Below are 18,092 nucleotides of genomic sequence, written 5' to 3' on the forward strand. Positions count from 1 at the left end.
CGAAGGATTCAACAGTGCTCCATGATATTTATTCTTGTGATTTTGTTTTAGAACCTAATTCTTCTTTCAACTTTGAACAGACAGATATTTATCAGATACTTGACAAACCTGGGCCAGGTATCTTGAAGTCAGCAGCAACCTTGTCCTCCAGTGTAATATGTGTGCCGGTGCCGCCCTCTAGTGGTTTTGACGAGCGTTACCGCCACCTCTGCCAGTTGTCCTCCGCTCAGGTGAGGCGGTTAATGTTTCACCTGCGCGAGACCACGTCACGTTAGCTTAAGGAAAAAGCCACGGTGGAATCTGTGATCCCACTGGACTGATGCTTTTCTCCGTGTTTTTATGGTGAAACTGAAGTCTGACGGGCCGAACTGAACTTTACTCTGAGTTTGTTGATATCTGTAAAGTCGTGTACCAAGCAGAATGTCTGCCTCCGCAATATTTGTGTTGGATTTGAAAGGGAAGGTAAGATAACTGTTGTGACTGATAAAGTTGGTTACATTTAATGGTCGTTTCTACTGCAGGTTCGTGTTTTCAGCACGAATTTTAAAAAGCTTACCTTAAAATTACTCCTGTTTTGCTGTTGCTTTTACTGTAAAACATTAATGGCGTGGTTAAAAATTAATGAAAATCTTGCGACAGATCTATTTAGTGGCCGTTTCTCGCTACTTCCGGATTCAGTCAAAAACCTAACGTGCTGCACCTGTTGCCCCTCGGCAACTGGAGATGCATTGGCATCACGGTTTTTTCATGTAACATGACACACGCCTCTTAATAACAGAGCGACTTACTGTTCCTTTTCTTGTATGCTGAAAATACTATGTATATAACATTTGATCTGATAAATTTAGCTGAGACAGTTTTATGATGAGTATCAGCTTTGCTCATATTTGAAACTGTTCCCTGCAGCGTGTTGGGTCATTGTTAACAGTAATGGTGCCATTTTGTGAACAGGCAGCATGTTTAATTTTATGAAATTGTAGGTCTGTCTTTCTTTGTTGTTTTTTGTTATTATTATTTATTTTAACATTTTGCAGTTTTTAGGTACATACTCTGGTCTTTTAATCTTGACCAACTCAATTACTTTTCATGCTTCAATAAACGAAAGAGAGTTAGATTAGTAAATAAATTAAACATAAAGTGCAGCAAGATGCTCTACATCAAAACAGAGGTGAAACTTGGATAGTGAGAAATTAATTAGTATGAAAAAATCTTACATCAAACAACTGGCCAAATGTAGGACTCTGTAAAATTCTGTTACAATTTAGCACATTGTTATTCTATGAATTACAAATCAATACATTCTTTCTTACAATGTATTCAGTAAAATAATTAGTTTCAATAATTCAACAGAAAGATACTTCAGACTTGTTGGGAATTAAATAGCTTTGTAAAGCTGAAAAAAAAACAACAACACAGATAAGTTAATTCTTAAATACTTTTGTTATAAAATAGTAGCCCACTTGTGTCCAAACTTTGTTTTTCTGTTCTTTCTGCTCAGGTGCTGATTTGTCGTAACTACAAAGGCGACGTGGACATGGCAGAGATCGACCACTTTATGCCTTTACTCATGCAGCATGAAGAGGAAGGGCTGCTCAGTCCTGTGCTGTCCCACGGCAATGTTCACTTCATGTGGATCAAGCACAGCAATCTTTACCGTATCCTTGCCCGGATTGTAATACACATAATTTAAAGCATACTTGGCTGATGTGGGGCATAATTCATTTTAACTTTTGGGAGACCAGTACAAATTCTACTTAAATATGGAAGTATATGGTTTGAACATTCCCAACTTCAACAGTGACATTTTGGCATAATCCTTGACTTGCACTACTTACAGTTGTGGCCACCACCAATAAGAACTCAAACGCCTCGCTCGTTTACTCATTCCTTTACAAAATAGTTGAGGTAAGTGAGACATACGCAGTGTTTTATTAAAACTCCAATAAGTTATTAAAAAATACAGTTTTCTTTTGGAAAGTTGGTAAAGTTGGCAAACGAGCACAGTTTTCAGACATGATGTCCAAACCTGGTTCTTCACATTCTTTCAAACATTGCATTTATGTGTTGTGTGATTTCCACAGGTGTTCACAGAATACTTCAAAGAGCTGGAAGAGGAGAGCATTCAGGATAATTTTGTTGTTGTTTATGAGCTGCTCGATGAGCTGATGGACTTTGGTTTCCCTCAGACTACCGAAAGCAAGATCCTGCAAGAGTGAGACTCTCGTGCATATTCAAAGGTCTCATACATAAAATAACTAGAACAAAAGGATTTTGTATCATACTGTCTACTGATTTTTGTTTTACAGATACATAACCCAGGAAGGTGCAAAGCTGGAGGTGGCAAAGAGCAAGGTCCCCACCACTGTCACCAACGCTGTTTCCTGGCGGTCAGAGGGCATCAAATACAAAAAGAATGAGGTTTTCATTGACGTCATTGAGTCCATCAATGTACTGGTAAGATGAAGAATGAAGTGCAGTTATCTTTTACTGAAAAATTAATCAAAATTCCTTCAAACTGAATCCAAATTCCTCTGGTCTTAGATAAACGAAGCTTTTCAGATATTTATTGGTTTGTCTCGTCTGGTCTGCTATAGAGGTCAGTGAGGAGTGACCTGGGGAAACTTTTTGTTTAAATTAGTTATTCTTAAGCTAATAAAACAGAAAAAAATATTGTAAAGCTGTCTTGAAATGGATGTTTAGTGTAGATGTGAGAGAGGGATTCTGTATTTTACTATTACTAGTTGAACTAAAGACAGACAAACTTCCAGTACTTTACACACTAGTATTACAAAGGACTCCCATATATTTTAAGGCTTTTTGAGGTCTTTTTTTTATAGTGTAGAACATTAAAATAAATCTATTGGCTTCAAATAAAGTCTTTCCAGTTTAGCGTCACTTCATTTTTAAAATCAGATGATCTGCTTTTGCCATTCATATGCAAATAGTATTTCACCTAAGGATCCAAAAACATTTGCATGCCAGTTTACACCCTAAAGTGTGTTTTAGTTTACTTTACTAAATAGTTGGTGCAACTGGCAAAATAAATCAAATGAAAGTTAAATGTTCTATTCACACCATATTATTTTAACAGGTAAATGCCAATGGGAGCGTAATGAGCAGTGACATTGTGGGGAGCATTAAACTGAAGACCATGCTGTCTGGAATGCCTGAACTGCGCCTCGGCCTCAATGATCGTGTTCTTTTTGCGCTCACTGGACGTATGAATGCACCCTGCGATATATCCACATGTGTCATATAACTATTAAATCAGAACACCCTGAGGAAGTGCCTTGGCTGTTGTTTTTCAGGTGATAAGGGGAAGACGGTGGTGATGGAGGACGTGAAATTTCATCAGTGTGTCCGTCTCTCCCGTTTTGAAAGCGATCGGACAATCTCTTTCATTCCTCCAGATGGAGAGTCTGAACTCATGTCCTATCGCATCAATACGCATGTATGACGCACTTCAGTATCAACTTTGCTATATATGCAAAGATATGCTATACGAAAATTCTAACTTTGTTTCACCAAATACTATTTTTGTCTTACAGGTGAAACCTCTGATATGGATTGAGTCAGTCATTGAGAAATTTTCTCACAGCAGAGTTGAGATCATGGTTAAGGTATTTTGGAAAGTCTTGTGCTTCTACTTTATTTTTATTTATTTTTTTACATTATGTCACATTTCATTCAAAAACTTTGAAGGACCAACAAACCTCCTTTGTGTGGATGTGATTTTTACACATCCACACAAAGATTTTCCTAAATGCACATGTATGTGTTGTTGTAGGGTTTTAAATCAAACTATGTGATGTGTATTTATTCAGGCTCCCTCATGGCAATACGCCTAAATTCAGTTCTGTGAAAACATTTGCCTTGAGGCAAATAGAGAACTATTGGAATTTCAGTTCCATACAATTACTGTGAAGCCGCAGTTGGTTAGACAACACCCAGTATCCAAAAAGATTTAGGTATGAGAGCTGTGTGATATTAGAAAATCTTTTGGTGATATTGGCAAATATTGCAACAATATCAGCCACATTTTTTCTGTTCTTTATTTCTCATGTGTGCTTCCTATAAGTTGGAAATGTATAATAAATGACAATTCATTAAATTAATCATTTAAACAGGGTTCTTGTGATGATGTACCTTCACACACTCTGCAGCTGAACCTGTCCTTGCTTAGAGACAGTTTCACATTGGACAAAATTATTATTCTTTCTTTATTGTTCTGTTTTTAGGCAAAGGGACAGTTTAAAAAGCAGTCCGTGGCCAATAATGTGGAGGTGAGGGTCCCGGTCCCCAGTGACGCTGATTCACCCAAGTTCAAAACCAGCACAGGCAGTGCTAAATATGTACCTGAGAAGAACATGGTGGTGTGGACTATCAAGTCGTTCCCTGTAAGGAACTCACTGCAGAGTGCTTCACTTTAAAACTACCAGTGTTATCTGTCTCTTTGATTAATTTGCCTGTGTGTTCATCTGTCGATACAGGGAGGAAAGGAGTTTCTTATGAGAGCTCACTTTGGTTTGCCCAGTGTAGAGAATGATGAAGCAGAGGGGAAACCACCCATTACAGTCAAATTTGAAATCCCCTATTTCACAGTCTCTGGCATTCAGGTATGTTTGAACACTGGTTATTGTGTTTATGATGAGGTAATCTAGCATTATGTGGACATGGGCATCAAGTTAAACTGGAGATGGAAAATGTTTGTTCTTTTGCTCTTTTTTTGCAGAGTTTGGTTTTCGTATTACTCTGCTGCTCTGTTACTCAGCTCTTTCTTTTGCGTCTAGGCATGTTATAGTAGACTTTTGACAGTCAAGTTAGATCATGTAGGAGCTGATGTGACTCAATTCAGTTTATTTGCTTTTATGATGCACTGCAGTCTTGCCACAGCACGTTATAACATTCTCTCTTTTGTGCTAGGTTCGGTATATGAAGATTATTGAAAAAAGCGGGTACCAGGCTTTACCCTGGGTGCGCTACATCACACAGAGTGGAGGTAGAGTTGCAACACCCCTTATAAATAAATAAATTGTCATACACTTTGAAATATATTTGACATGATTTTTAAAATGTTTTTGGCCCTTACATTTGGTCTCTTCATATTCAGATTACCAGCTGAGGACCAACGTGTAAAGACTGAGGGATGCTCCATTGTATATTCTTCATGACTTTCCGAGGAGCAAAATGATCACTTTTAACAGCACTGAGAAAAAAAAAACATGTTTTAAAATATCACCTGCTTTAATGTTAATTTCCTTGTTTTAAGAAGTTTTTATGAAGTGTTTATTCAGAATTTAACATGTACTCATACATTAAAATTATTTAAATCATATTTCTTTAGAGCAGTTTATGAGTGGCTTTAGTGCATTTCGTTTTTCGTTTTGCATGTGTCAAACTTTAACTGGTGATATTTCTATCACACCTGCAGGCACGCATTGTGTAATCACAGTCGATAAATTCCGCCCAAAATTACAAACGCGCACCCGCCTTTTTTCCGTCACTCCGACCTGCAGAAGTACAAGCAAAGGATGGAAATCTGAATGAACTGCCCTTTGAAGACGCCAACGTTTACAAATCGCCCGCTTTATTCGCTTCTAGCGCTGATTGGTCAGATGTTGATGTTGCCACTGCGAGAGCGTAGTAACAGAGTTATAGCTCCTCCTATTTTACCATATATGGACGAACAACGCCTACTGGGAGAGTTGTGATTGGCTAGCGTATTCTCTTTCCAATGTTTGTAAATTTTAGACTAGGGGGACACCGCAGTTTGGATCTCAGCGCGCAAATGTATTTTTTAAAGGTTGATAAACTTTTCTCGTTTGAATTGTATTTAAAAATAACTGGGCACTAGAAGCAACGGGTTGTGGAGACTTGACGACGCTTGGTATCTCAACGGACTGAATAAGGTAGGCACAGAAACCTTTATGGTTGATAAACCGTTAGCCTTTAGCTCGGATGCTACTTGTTATTAACATTCAGTCTATATGAATTATCTCTGTAGAAATGGCAAATATTTCCCTTCACCAGTGCGGTTTAACCGTATATTTTGTTAAAACACCCCGGCGTTGCAGCTGTACGCAACAACCCAGTAATATGGCGTCAGCGGAGAACTACAAGTTACGTTAGCCGGATGCTGTAGTAAGGTTAGCTAGGGGTAGCCGACATTATCATCCCGGCTTTTCGAAATAACCTGTCAATTCCTCCATCTTAATGAAATATTTCAGTTTGAGTTTTGATGCGACTCTGCTCCGTGTCTTATCCAGCAGCAGAAACCCAGAGTATAATGGTCCTGAGTCAGATGGACGCGGGGAAAGCTTTGACGGCGGCAGCAGCCAAAGGGAATGCCGATGAGGTGCAGAGGATCCTGGAGGAATGCAGAGTGCATCCCGATACTCCCAACGAGTTCGGTCGGACCGCGCTGCAGGTAAACACCGTTATTTATGTTCACATATCATGAATCAGTTTCAGAACTATTACCTTCTGAATATGAGCCGAGGATAAATTCATTTGGTCGCTGTGTTTATGAATAGTTTCCTATGTCCGCCCTGTTATGTTAACGGAAATTACATAATTCCTACTTCACATTTTATATTTTTGCATTTATTTTGAGTGGGTTCTTTATTACCAATGCCATTTTTTTTCTTTTGGATTTACCGTTTAATCCCCAATTTACAGAATTATTGCCGCTGATCATTTCGTATTTTTGTAGCTTTGGTTCTTGGGATCCGAGTTTTTCGGCTACGAAAAGGCGTCGTCTGTTGTTGGATACTGCGTAGTTAAATGATGGCATATCAGTTTATTTTTGTTTGTAGCAGGAACGTACTTAGAATTCAAAGCATCCCCTGTACACACATACTGCTGAAAGCTGTTTGTATGTCCAAAATACCCCAGAAAAAAAAAAAAAATCATATTTTCCATACATGCTGGACTCGTCATGTTCTGAAACATCATGTGCAAACATCTTTAATTCCTACCTTGAAACATTCTGTAGCTACAAATGAAAACTACAAAAGCATGACATGGTAAATGAGCATTATGCTCCGCCTCCACTTTTCACTTTGATGTCCATATAAAGCATAGTCATAGTCTATCACAAAATATGTTTTTGACTTCCAAAAAGAAATTGTTTTTGGCATATCCGTAAATTTGGTTTGACAAGGTAGATTTCAATGTAATTCTTTTCAGAAAATAAAATGCGACACCTGTATTTGAGCATATTTATCAGATTATTTTTGCAATTCATTAAAATTTGGAAGTAATGAGCAAAGGTACAAGTACATTATTATTGAATGAGTTGCTTGAAGTTTTGATATTGATTGATTTAGAAAGGGACAAAATGGAAACGCATCGGTATGAATTGGGTTTATAAATTTAAATAGAAGTGAAATTGTTTGGAGCTTTCAGGATCTTTATCTTTATTGTTAGTAGAAGTAGTAGTGGTACTAATATTTCGGCTAAGGTATTTGGATTTCCAAATATAAAAGTTTTAGTTCAGAGTTATCTATTATTATTATTATTATTATTATTGTTATTGGGGAACATCTTGAGATTTTAAATATTGGAACGACTATACATAAAGGTTTAGTTTAACATAAACTTATAATGCTGCAAATTTTTTTTAGATACAATCATTAAGAACAAACATTTAGAAAATGTACTTACAAATTTCAAAAGTTTTGTGAAAAAAGACATGTTGATATTTGTAGTAAATGCACTGAATAGAGTTGGGTACTTACTGACATAAAGCTGAGAAAATAAGAGGTCTTTGACTGTATAGCTTACCAATTTACACAAAGGTGTTTTAAAATGATTATGTGATCTACATTCATCTTATTTAACATCTCTTTTCAGGTGATGATGATGGGGAATTCCAAAGTAGCAAGGTTGTTGCTGGAAAAAGGAGCTGAGCCCAACGTCCAGGACAAACACGGCATAACGCCTGTCCACGATGCAGCACAGACGGGCTTCCTGGAGACCCTGCAGGTCCTGGTGGAGCACGGGGCTTCAGTGAACATCCAGGACCAGAACGGCGCCCTCCCCATCCACATCGCCATACGAGAAGGCCACCGGGATGTCGTGGAGTTCTTGGCCCCACGATCCGACCTCAAACATGCCAACGTCAGTGGTCAAACAGCAATAGACGTTGCCCGATCTCTGGGTGAGCTGGATATGATGAACTCACTTTTTGCTCACATTCACAGTTAGTAAGAATAGTAAGAATTAATCCTCTGCATAACTCAAACCTCACTTTTTTTTCTTTTGTGTTTTTTCAATTTTTTTGCTTTGTACCTGGTAACTTGAATACATGAATTTGGTTTTTGGTAGCTGAGCATTAAAATGTGACGGGACGTGATGTCTTGGCAGCTTCTTTTCAGTGGATTGGTGGCTATATACTGTAGACACCTTTTGCACAGTGCAGTTTAGGCACCTTATATTTACATTCTTTCCCTGTTAATTGGGAGTGCACATTTGTAGATAGTTGTCCTCCAGTGTTATGTGATTTTTTTTTTTTACATTATTTCCATTGTATGTATGAATTGTAACAGTTTCTACACATGTATGTTTTTTTTTTTTATTTACAAAAATGAAATGGTGCACCCTGATTGCTTTGCATAGTTGTGTTTCTCTTAATTAGATGGACTTTGAATTTACTCTTATTTATTGTTGGAAGAGGAATTAATATTCCTGTGACTTTGTAAATAGCAACATTTGATGTGATTTGTTGAAATGTTATTTATATAAATACCTTTAAGACAAAAGTGAGATTATTCACTTTAATATTTGAAGAAAGCACAAAATAAAGTTATGAACTTTAAGTCTTATTGTCTCTCATTGTCTTTTTTAAAAAATGTAATCTATCTTGAGCTCGCTCTACTTTTGGTATTTAAAAATAAAATGACAAAACAGATTCTTTAGTGTCTTTCTTGTATCTGCGAGCACCCAGATAATCAGAGGTTTTGATCCATATTCTTTTTCTTTTTAAATATTTTTTTGTGTTTTAACACTTCCTCAATGACGAAGCTGAAAAGTCCAAAATGGAATGCACAGAACCAGAAAACCCTGTTAAAGGTCACAAAGATAACTGCTCTGCAGCTAAAAATGAATGAGAGCCCTGTTTTTGTTACAGACCCTAGGTAACCGAGGCACAGTTTGCTGCTGTTTGTTCTCAGGACTCTCACGGCACAATGGCTATTTTGTTTGCCTGTGCGCCTCCTTCTTCACCACAAGAGAGAGCAGATACAGTTCAGCTACTGTGCTGCTGTGTTCTTTGTGTTGAAGTCCGTATTCACAGGTCACTTACAGCGCCTTCCAAAAGTATTCAGACCTGCAGCTGTAACTGCAGTGAACGGTAACTACAACGCATTGACTCAGGAGAACGGAATACAAATGTACACCACGATTTTCAGGTTTGCATCACCTCACAGTTTTGTGCTATTTCGTATTGGTCTATTGCTTAAAAATCTGAATTAAAATGATTACATGGTAGAATAAATCAAACTCAAGTGGTATAAAGGCATTTCTAATTCTTCAACTTCTGATGACTTGAAGTTTATAACTAAACCAGCTAAAATTGTAATATTTCTGAGTGCTAATGGTAGAAAGGCACCCACACATTGAGAAACGGCATTTAATTTGTATGCGCCATAAAACAGCTGAAACAATGAGCTCCTTTAGATCAAATCTAAAGCTGTTTAGAATTGCATTTGATTCATAACTGGAACAGTGATCAATATATTTGTATATTTGTATGATTAGTCTTAATGACTTTGATGGTGGCATTTGACAAAATTCAATGTGTACTGCTTGTTTATTAATTGGTTGCTGTTTTTTGTGCAATACAAATACATTTAACTTGATTAGTGAAAGAGTCAGATTGAGACACTCAACCAGACACTGGGTAGAGCTCAGTTGCTCAACTGGTTTGAAGGTGGGTGTGCTGTGTGTGCAAATACTTCCAGAGTCAAATTGTTGGCATGTTCTGCAGATAACGGTGAAAAGTTAACATCTACACTTATAAGGTACATTTTCTTATTTTTTGTAAAGCAAATTAAGCTTATTAAAGAAATCCTGCTTCTAGATCCTCAGAAGGGTTACAAGAATGGGCATGTCAAAAACATGACTGTCAAAACCACCTAGTGCTTAGACTTCTGTGGAAAATGAAACTAAAAACTGTGCTTCAGTCTCTAACATATTTTCTCCCAGAATTCCACTGTTTTTAGCTCCATTCATTTTCCCCCTCAGATCTGACCAGCTTTGTCAACCCCACAGAAGAACAGCATCTCCACAGCATGATGTTGCCACCATCATGTTTTATTGTGGGGAACAGAGTATTCAGGGTGATAGGCAGTTCTGGTTTTCTGACAGACAGTCTGACATGTAGACTAAAGCGTTTTTGTCTCATCTGACCAGATGATAAAATCGGGGGGGAATTGTGTTGTATTCCTAGCTTTAAATCACCTTTCTAGACCTATCAGTTTAAGTGAGTGCTCATGCGTTTGTAGTTTGAAGTTATGGAATATTTATTTTGTGGATTATAGAATGAACAGTTCCCTGCGAGATGTGGAAATAGATTTTTAATCTAAAACTGCTTGAAACGTTTCCACAACTTTCTGTCTAATACTGGTGACACACTTCGTCACCCCCTTAATGACAACAGAAAAGACACGGTAATGATTTACCTGGTATGGTGGCATTTGGCACATGCTACTGTTGTTCAAACTACTACAAAACTCCTCAGATACACCCAGATAACCATCTATGATATAATGCCATGAGGGCGGGTCAGTGTTGCATTAGATTATTTTTCTTCTTCTTCTTTCCTTTGGTTTGTTATTTAGTTTGTATTTCCTTTAAATTCATGTAAAGCATTTTGAATTGCCTTGCTGCTGAAAATGTGCTACATAACTAAAATTACCTTACCTTGCATTTTACAGCAGAGGTATTTCTGTTCATTTGACTGCAAGGATCTTGTTTTCTAGTCATGCTCTGCAAGCCAGAACACGAATAATAGACTTGAAGGTACAAAGCAGAAGCAGAAAAATTCACTGTTTTTCAGGTTGCTGAGTTTGACCTTCAATACACTTAGAGGGAAAATCATGGATTAATTAATGGAGAAAGAATGTAATAAAAAAAAAACTTTGTATTTAATCTTTTAGTATTATGATCTTCAGATTAGTAACAGTCAGAATAGTCTTTCTAATGCAACAACACTTACCTACAATTAAAGAAATAATATATGATTAAATTAAAACTTAAGTGTATTGGTGTTTGTCTCAAAGATCAACCTTTTCTCTGTGTCTCCTAAATGAGGGCAACATGACTCGACACAGAGAAGGACACTCCTCTCTGGGTAGTAAAAACCTGTTCTGCAGGATACAGCACAAACCTCCCCAGTCAAAAACAACATAGGTCTGTCTGAGTCCTTATTTTGTGCAAAATAAGGTAAACCTTGTAAACCTTTTGAGAACTATTGTTTGAGCTGGGCCAGCCTCCCTCTCGCCCACACACCACCCAACCATCCCAAAAAAAACCAAAACAAAAACAAAAACAAACAAGAAACTAGCTCTGTAAAAAAGATATTTTAATAAAAGTAGACACTTGCATATGTGTTTTTCTAAAACACACATGTAATACACATGTTTGTCCACAATCAAAACTCTTTCCTCAAAGCAAGCCAGAACACAACTGGCCACCATGATTTTCTTCGTTTGCGACTATCCTCAGCTTTCAGTCTCGGCCTTGACTCAGCTTCTTTCGTAAGTCTGATGGCAGCAAGTCGAACAGGCTGTCCTCTACTATCAGTCCAGTGCATCTCAGAAGAGAACACTCCCCTATCTCCAAAGGCAGTGAGTCCAACCGATTTCCCTTAATATCCAGTCGCACAAGCTGGGCCAGGTTGCCCACTTTCGGGCTAAGATACGAAAGACAGTTGTTACTCAGAACCAGAGTTTTTATTCGTTTACAGGAGAAGAGCTCCTCTGGCAGAGACTCTAGAGAGTTAAAGGCAGCAGAAAAGAACTGAAGACCCGATAGTATGTTCACTTCTGAAGGAATGGATGTGATCTGATTGTGGGAGATGTCGAGGTGCCGTAGCCGGGTGCAGTAGAACAGCCGAGACGGAAGCTTTTTCAACTTGTTCCAGCTTATGTCCAGCGTCTCCAGTGTGTGCAGCTTAGCGATGTGATCAGGAATGTATGTGATTTTATTGTGCCACAGACGGAGCGTCACCAAACGCCGGCAATGCTGCAGACTCAGGATCTCTTCCACGGTGCAAAGCTTATTTTCCTTCAGGTCTAGCTCCTGTAGATTGTTCAGGCTGAAAACAGCGCTTGGGATCCGCTCCAGCTCACAGCCCGATAGCTCTAATGAAACCAAGTTTGTTAGCTTCTTCAGGGTGCTAAATGCCTGGAGCTTGACCCCTTCGTTGTGGATGCACAATGCCTTCAACTGTGACGCCAGGTCACCAACACTGGGTGGTATTTTTCGTAGGTTGGACCGTAGACTGAGGAGTCTCAAATTACTGAGATCTCGCAAAGATTCCAAGTTGCCACTTTTCGACACCTCATTAGTTAAAGGACCAGTCAGATATAACTCCTCCAGAGAATGTAGGGTATACATCCACAAAGGGATCTCCTCTGAACTTTCAAAAGCAAGACGTAGAACCTTTAATTGTTCTTTAAGGTGGTTCAGGGCAAGCAGTTGCAGCTTAGCTGGACAGTAGATCAAAGACAACTCCTGCAAAGAATCCAGCTTTGCCACACCAGCTGGAATTGTAACATTTTTAACTTGCTCCAGTCTGAGTGATTCAATTTCTGTGATTTCAAAGACAGTGTCTGGAAGGCCTGGGAGTCCCATAAGACAGAGTTCCAAGTTATCTTTGGAGTTCTTAGAAAGGTGGGCGCGCAGCTTCCTGTTGGTCCACTCGTAGTTCAGGTTGAGTTGATGGAGGTGACTCTCGCTTACCTCAGAAAGAAAGACGGCAAACCTTTTAGGATAAAGAGCATCATACTGGTCCACCAGATGAAACAAGAAAGCAAAGTCGTTCTTTACATCCGGTATGTCAATCACACCCGTTTCCAGTCTGACGTGCTCAAAGGAGTACTCCTTCAAAGGTCGGTGGAACACCCAATATAGGGTGTAGATGCACATAAGTCCATACACTCCTACGAAGCAGAAGTAGCAGTAAGCAAGCTTGGAGAAAAGATGGGCTTTGGTGTGGGTACAGCAAAAGACATGAAACCCAGTCAGGTCAGGAGGAACATCACAGCGCACAATTACTTCAATATTTTGTACCAGGACTGCAGTGTATACAATGATAATAAGGAACTTGAAGACTTTGAGAGATGTTTGTAGCACATACATAAGGTACAAGATGTCTGCCTCCTCTACATGGGTTCGAAACTTCTTCACCTTTTCAAAGAGAGCTTTGGCCTGCTCTCCCTCCTTTTTGTCCAACACAGAAGGAGTAGGCTGGGGGTCCTGGACTTTCTTTTCCGAATTAGACTTGACAGAGGTGGAGCGAAGAAGTCCTATATTCTCCTCCTCGTCTGACCTGTGGTCTTTGAAATCCTTCGACATGGTGCTCCTCCTCAAACTGACCAGCTTCTCCTCTCCTCTTTCCTCTGAAACTTCACTCAGGGCCCTCGTGGTCCAGGGTGAGTCAAAGCACTTCCCCAGAATGTTGACAAAAAGGTCAATTTTAGAAGATGTCCCAGGGAATTTGAACCAGAAGCTGCTTGCTACCATGAAGATCATAGAGTGGATCACCACAAGGTATGGGAAGTACTTCGCATACCAGTGCACAAACCTCTCATAGCAATAGTGGTTAACAAACAAGTATTGGTGAATGTCCAGGTTATTCTTGCGACCGAACAGCTCTGTGACGATGGAGCTGTCACTGTTGTTATTGCTGTAGTCAATGATGTAGTTGCAGTCTACTGCCTCATTCTTTGGGCTGGTGATATGGCTGGGCAGACATGCGATCTTGTCCTGGGTTAGCTGTGGAAATTAAATAGAAAATTTTTATGTAAATTAGCTACAAACAAAAGCATAAAGACTTCAAATAAATAATGTGTGGCAATGCATTCTGATAAAACCCCCAAATTATTAATAATGTGAAATAAACCACATTTTCACAGTTTCAGTGTTGGGATTGTGGTTTTCTGCACTTCCTTTCTTTTAACTGCAGCAAACCTGCAAACTTCTGTATGTTGTATAAATATTCATGAGGCCCTGCTTTTGTAGGAGTTTTAACCGTTATCTTTTGATCAACATACACATATAGTACATAGAAAAAATAACCACCCCCACCCCTGGATGTTTTAACAATTTTATTGCTTTTAAAAATCAATCAAGAGCAATCCTGGCTTTTTTTTTCCCACAAAAAAAATAAAAATAAAATAAAATAAAACTTTTTAATGTCCACATTAAAACTTATTTCTACAAAATTATGGCAATTAAATAAACATATGTAACATAATGTAAGTCACTATATGAAAAAAAAAAGTCTCTTTAGCAATCTATCCAGGATCTTCTGAGGATTAACAGGCCCACGGCATCATAGAACCTCCACTATACTTTCTGTCATCTGACCAAAGCGCATGGTTCCAGTTAAGATCCCAGAAGAGTGTAATGGTAAGATAGATTTTCTTTCCTGGCAACCCCGCACTGTTCGAAAGGATTGTTTGGGGTGTCAATTGTGCCACAAGCAATTTTGTCTTAACATGATTTTTTTTATTTTTATTATTTCCCACTGGATGTTTATCCAGTGGGATGCACTACGATTGCACTACGATTAAAGGCTGGATTTTTCTTAAGTATTTAGTGTGACTGTGAGATAATAAAAGATGACTTAGGTTATAAACAGATCTTTAAGTCAATTTGTATGTCTGTAGCTTATTAGAACAGAGTTGCTAAGTTATTCTTGGTGTGTTTCAAACTGTACATATGTTTTATGCTTTGCACTGAGCCAGAAAAAAAGGGTGTGTGGGGAATTTAATATTGTGATATGTCATTCCGGGGTGCAACAACACGGCAAAAGAAGCTAATAATTAACCTCCCCAGGAATGTTAAGTTGTAGAAATTAGGTAACATGCAGTAAAATACCTTTCATAATGGCAGATACCTCACCTGCAGGGTGCAGCCAAAGACACCAATCATGAGCATTGCAACGCACAGGTACTCTGACAGAACGTCCCACCATGGTTTCAGCACCCGGAACTGGGAGTTCTGCTCAATCCCGAGGCTTTTGAATTCACCCACTGGGATCATGCTGCTGCGCCCTGGTGATGGAAGGACAGTGGAGGTCAACATGGCTTTAAATTAATACCATCTGCCAAGACAGTTTCAAGGTTTGGTCGATATCACAAGAGAAATGACAGAGAAAAACGTGTGTTAAAACTCAAGGCTAAGTGTCTGTGCCTTGGAATAAATAAAGTAGGGACCAGGGGTGCTGCTAGAAAGTTTTTCAAAGTGGGCCAGTGACAATCTTAGGCTTGGCACAACAAAACCAAAAAAAAAAAACACAACAGAATTTCAGAATTTTTTCTATTGCTGTTTACATATGTAGATGTAAATATTGCCACATACAGAACTGGGAATGGGTGATAAATATTTTGACAGTAGCACTCCATTTAGTTGACAGATCATAAATAAATGCTGCAACCTATTGAAACAAGCATTCTCATATCTCATAATGCTGAAATCTGAACGTTTATACGTTTATAGGGTAGGCAAGGTGTGCCTACCTCCACACCTTGCTTATAATGACTGAATGAATGTTGACCTAAAATGGAAAAACTAGTCAGACAAGAACTCAGATAGGAGACAGTTAAATATGTCATAAGGAATTTGGTTTAAATGTGTTTACAAGTCCCCAGTGATGTTAATAAAGATAATGCACCTATGACAGTACATTTTATCCAATCCCATTAACAGTAGATACAAGCTGTCTTTCGATGAGTTATTCAGCAATTCACCCTAAGGGGCTATTAACGGGAGCTCGTAACGTAACCCGAGCTGCGTTATTTCTAAAGTTTTCACATTAGTTTCGCGTTATGGGTTCACAAAGTAAAGTAAAAGCAAACGGTGACTCAGCCAAGTGAGTCCGCCTTACCTGCGTCCGGAGAGTATACTCCCCGTCGGTGTCCGGTGATAGTTGGAGCGCTTGATTTTTTATTTTTTCCATCACTTCATGGGAGCGCACCGGTGTGAAGTGAGGGAGAAGTCACAGGAGAGTTCCGGTCAGACTTTCAAAGTAAACTCCAGTTCGCTAAAACTCCCACATCAACACACCTGAAAGATAAGATCTAGACCGGAAACAGACTTTTTGTTTCCTCCAGGCCAGTTTTGCTTGATGTGCGTGCCTTCTCACTAGCTGCAGTTTATGTGATAGTCTCCTGAAACCCCACTCTTCCTTCCCAACACTTTAGTGTTGTGTTAAAAAAAAGACGTACATTTGTTTAATGGGAAAAATAGTCTTAATTTTTAAAGAGAAATATAATAAAGTTAATCTTAAAATCCAATTCAGTGCGGAGATTGAATTCGTGTCGAATCAGTCAACAGTAAAGTTTTACTTTGCATCTGTTTAATGATCAGATTAAAATAATTAATCTGATCTAATTAAAATCTAGAACGTGTTGAATAATCTCAATTTGAATCGCTACACACTTCCTACACTGTTAAACACGTTTTTACATTTCTTATGTGATTTCTTTGTTTTCTTTGGTGTAAGTGTGACTGAAAATATCAATAGCTTACTTGTAACTGTTCAACCCCATGGACTACTCTACAGTCAGAACAGATTCTTTAAAACACTGCTGATACTTTTGAACTTTATAGAAAAGGCAACACAAACCTTTCTTTTTCTGCCACATCCACTGACTTAGTTCAGGTTCATTCCCTGACCTCCCAGCCTTTGTCTTAATATATTTTTCTCCAGACATTCCTGTCCACAACGAATAGTCTTTGAAACACACTTTGTGATCTGTGAAGCATGCTAGTTTCTTCAGCTTTTAATAACAACTAGCACATCAGTTAATTTTAATTGTTCACCGTACTATCATATCCACATAGTTGCGTGGACTGTTTCGGTTGTTTCTTTGATGTTGGAATTAGGGGGCAGATTCCACGAGTTAAAGTCTGAAGTTTTTATTGGTCATGACTTCAAAGGCAGCCCTTTTATGTGAAGGGCTTCCTTTCACATAAAACTTAGTGATAGCTGCAGTAAATAATATGCTGCCAAAGTGTTGGGAAGTAAAATAAAATAAAATAAAATAAATACACATATTGCCAAGGTAACACAGTCACTGTGAACTTAATAAATTCCACTGCAGTTTGAATTTGAAACAAGGTTGGCTGATATTACAATTCCCAGATCCTTGTTACACTGAACACAGCATGAACAGCTCTTGCTTCTGTTTCAAGCTCTTCCTCTTCATTGTCTTGTCATTTGTATATATTTACCTTGCAAATAATTCATACCACCATTTCCGTCGAGTAGCTACTTCTACAAGGATGCATTGCTCCGGGCTCCTTTATTTGGTGAGATTACAGCCTAAGACTCTTGTGAATGCACAGAGTGTGGGATGCTTCCTTTTGGATTATGTAATAATGGTCTACAGTTTCCACCTGCCAGATTTGGGCAGGAAGCTTTTTTTTCCTAGCGATCATGGGTGGTCGATTTTACAGCACGTTGCGTTCAAGTGAACATTGACTAAGTCACATTAAATAGAAGATAAACACCTATTTTCCAACAACAGTAGTCTATATTTGTATCTACGTTTAAATTAAAAAGAAAAGAGTTGGCTCTGTTTCAAAGAGATTTGGCCCCCTCTAGTGTCTCCTGCTGCTTCAAACTCATGTCTTACTTTGAAGTCAGACAGGATTTAGGAGTCATCATTCCAGATGATGTTTTCATTGCACGTAAATGTACATTTGGCATTGCAAACGTCAATTCACTTAAGCATTTTAACCATCCAACATAAGTAAAAAAAAAAAAAACGTTTCATCCCCTTTAGTGTTTGTTGTAATATAGCATTAACCTTTCTTGGAAAACTGCAGAATTGCTTCTTGGATCTGAATTGTAAAAT

At 38.5% G+C, this 18,092-nt stretch overlaps 3 protein-coding genes across 8 annotated transcripts; 2 read left to right on the forward strand and 1 right to left on the reverse strand.

Annotated features, from left to right (window-relative positions):
* The first annotated feature begins 236 nt into the window (after positions 1-236).
* On the forward strand, positions 237-5,333 carry ap1m2 (adaptor related protein complex 1 subunit mu 2). 2 transcript variants are annotated; one of them, XM_007551587.2, is made up of 12 exons: positions 237-462; positions 1,499-1,655; positions 1,838-1,905; positions 2,082-2,212; positions 2,307-2,454; positions 3,092-3,218; positions 3,309-3,451; positions 3,549-3,620; positions 4,239-4,397; positions 4,491-4,616; positions 4,924-4,999; positions 5,111-5,333. In XM_007551587.2, the coding sequence occupies exons 1-12, from the start codon at positions 421-423 to the stop codon at positions 5,134-5,136; spliced, it is 1,275 nt and encodes a 424-aa protein (XP_007551649.1). In that variant the 5' UTR covers positions 237-420; the 3' UTR covers positions 5,137-5,333. The 2 variants fall into 2 exon arrangements, with proteins under 2 accessions (XP_007551649.1, XP_016526705.1); XM_016671219.1 differs by lacking the exon at positions 237-462 and adding an exon at positions 754-864.
* Positions 5,334-5,437: 104 nt separating this feature from the next.
* cdkn2d (cyclin-dependent kinase inhibitor 2D (p19, inhibits CDK4)) lies at positions 5,438-8,819 on the forward strand. Of its 3 annotated transcripts, none has more exons than XM_007551589.2 (3): positions 5,438-5,909; positions 6,267-6,427; positions 7,855-8,819. In XM_007551589.2, the coding sequence occupies exons 2-3, from the start codon at positions 6,287-6,289 to the stop codon at positions 8,206-8,208; spliced, it is 495 nt and encodes a 164-aa protein (XP_007551651.1). In that variant the 5' UTR covers positions 5,438-5,909; positions 6,267-6,286; the 3' UTR covers positions 8,209-8,819. The 3 variants fall into 3 exon arrangements, with proteins under 3 accessions (XP_007551651.1, XP_007551650.1, XP_016526706.1); XM_007551588.2 differs by having other exon boundaries at positions 6,270-6,427; XM_016671220.1 differs by lacking the exon at positions 5,438-5,909 and adding an exon at positions 5,948-6,146 and having other exon boundaries at positions 6,270-6,427.
* A 2,748-nt stretch (positions 8,820-11,567) lies between these two features.
* Positions 11,568-16,220, reverse strand: LOC103137720 (volume-regulated anion channel subunit LRRC8C). 3 transcript variants are annotated; one of them, XM_016671223.1, is made up of 4 exons: positions 16,118-16,220; positions 15,750-15,787; positions 15,133-15,284; positions 11,568-14,001 (listed from the first exon to the last, which is right to left on the reverse strand). In XM_016671223.1, the coding sequence occupies exons 3-4, from the start codon at positions 15,271-15,273 to the stop codon at positions 11,731-11,733; spliced, it is 2,412 nt and encodes an 803-aa protein (XP_016526709.1). In that variant the 5' UTR covers positions 15,274-15,284; positions 15,750-15,787; positions 16,118-16,220; the 3' UTR covers positions 11,568-11,730. The 3 variants fall into 3 exon arrangements, with proteins under 3 accessions (XP_016526709.1, XP_007551654.1, XP_016526710.1); XM_007551592.2 differs by lacking the exon at positions 15,750-15,787 and having other exon boundaries at positions 16,118-16,215; XM_016671224.1 differs by lacking the exon at positions 16,118-16,220 and having other exon boundaries at positions 15,750-15,986.
* Positions 16,221-18,092: the final 1,872 nt, after the last annotated feature.

Source organism: Poecilia formosa, unplaced genomic scaffold (assembly GCF_000485575.1).
Source record: "Poecilia formosa unplaced genomic scaffold, Poecilia_formosa-5.1.2 Scaffold43, whole genome shotgun sequence".
NCBI classification, from domain to species: Eukaryota; Metazoa; Chordata; class Actinopteri; order Cyprinodontiformes; family Poeciliidae; genus Poecilia; species Poecilia formosa.

What these genes read in the sequence shown, in the direction of transcription:
- ap1m2 (XM_007551587.2), top strand. Translation starts at nt 421, where the DNA reads ATGTCTGCCTCCGCAATATTTGTGTTGGATTTGAAAGGGAAG. An exon ending in GGACTATCAAGTCGTTCCCT is followed by an intron (nt 4,398 to 4,490) that starts GTAAGGAACTCA and finishes CTGTCGATACAG; the next exon opens with GGAGGAAAGGAGTTTCTTAT. An exon ending in TCACAGTCTCTGGCATTCAG is followed by an intron (nt 4,617 to 4,923) that starts GTATGTTTGAAC and finishes CTTTTGTGCTAG; the next exon opens with GTTCGGTATATGAAGATTAT.
- cdkn2d (XM_007551589.2), top strand. Translation starts at nt 6,287, where the DNA reads ATGGTCCTGAGTCAGATGGACGCGGGGAAAGCTTTGACGGCGGCAGCA. An exon ending in TCGGTCGGACCGCGCTGCAG is followed by an intron (nt 6,428 to 7,854) that starts GTAAACACCGTT and finishes ATCTCTTTTCAG; the next exon opens with GTGATGATGATGGGGAATTC.
- LOC103137720 (XM_016671223.1), bottom strand. Translation starts at nt 15,273, where the DNA reads ATGATCCCAGTGGGTGAATTCAAAAGCCTCGGGATTGAGCAGAACTCC. An exon ending in TCTTTGGCTGCACCCTGCAG is followed by an intron (nt 14,002 to 15,132) that starts GTGAGGTATCTG and finishes TAATTTCCACAG; the next exon opens with CTAACCCAGGACAAGATCGC.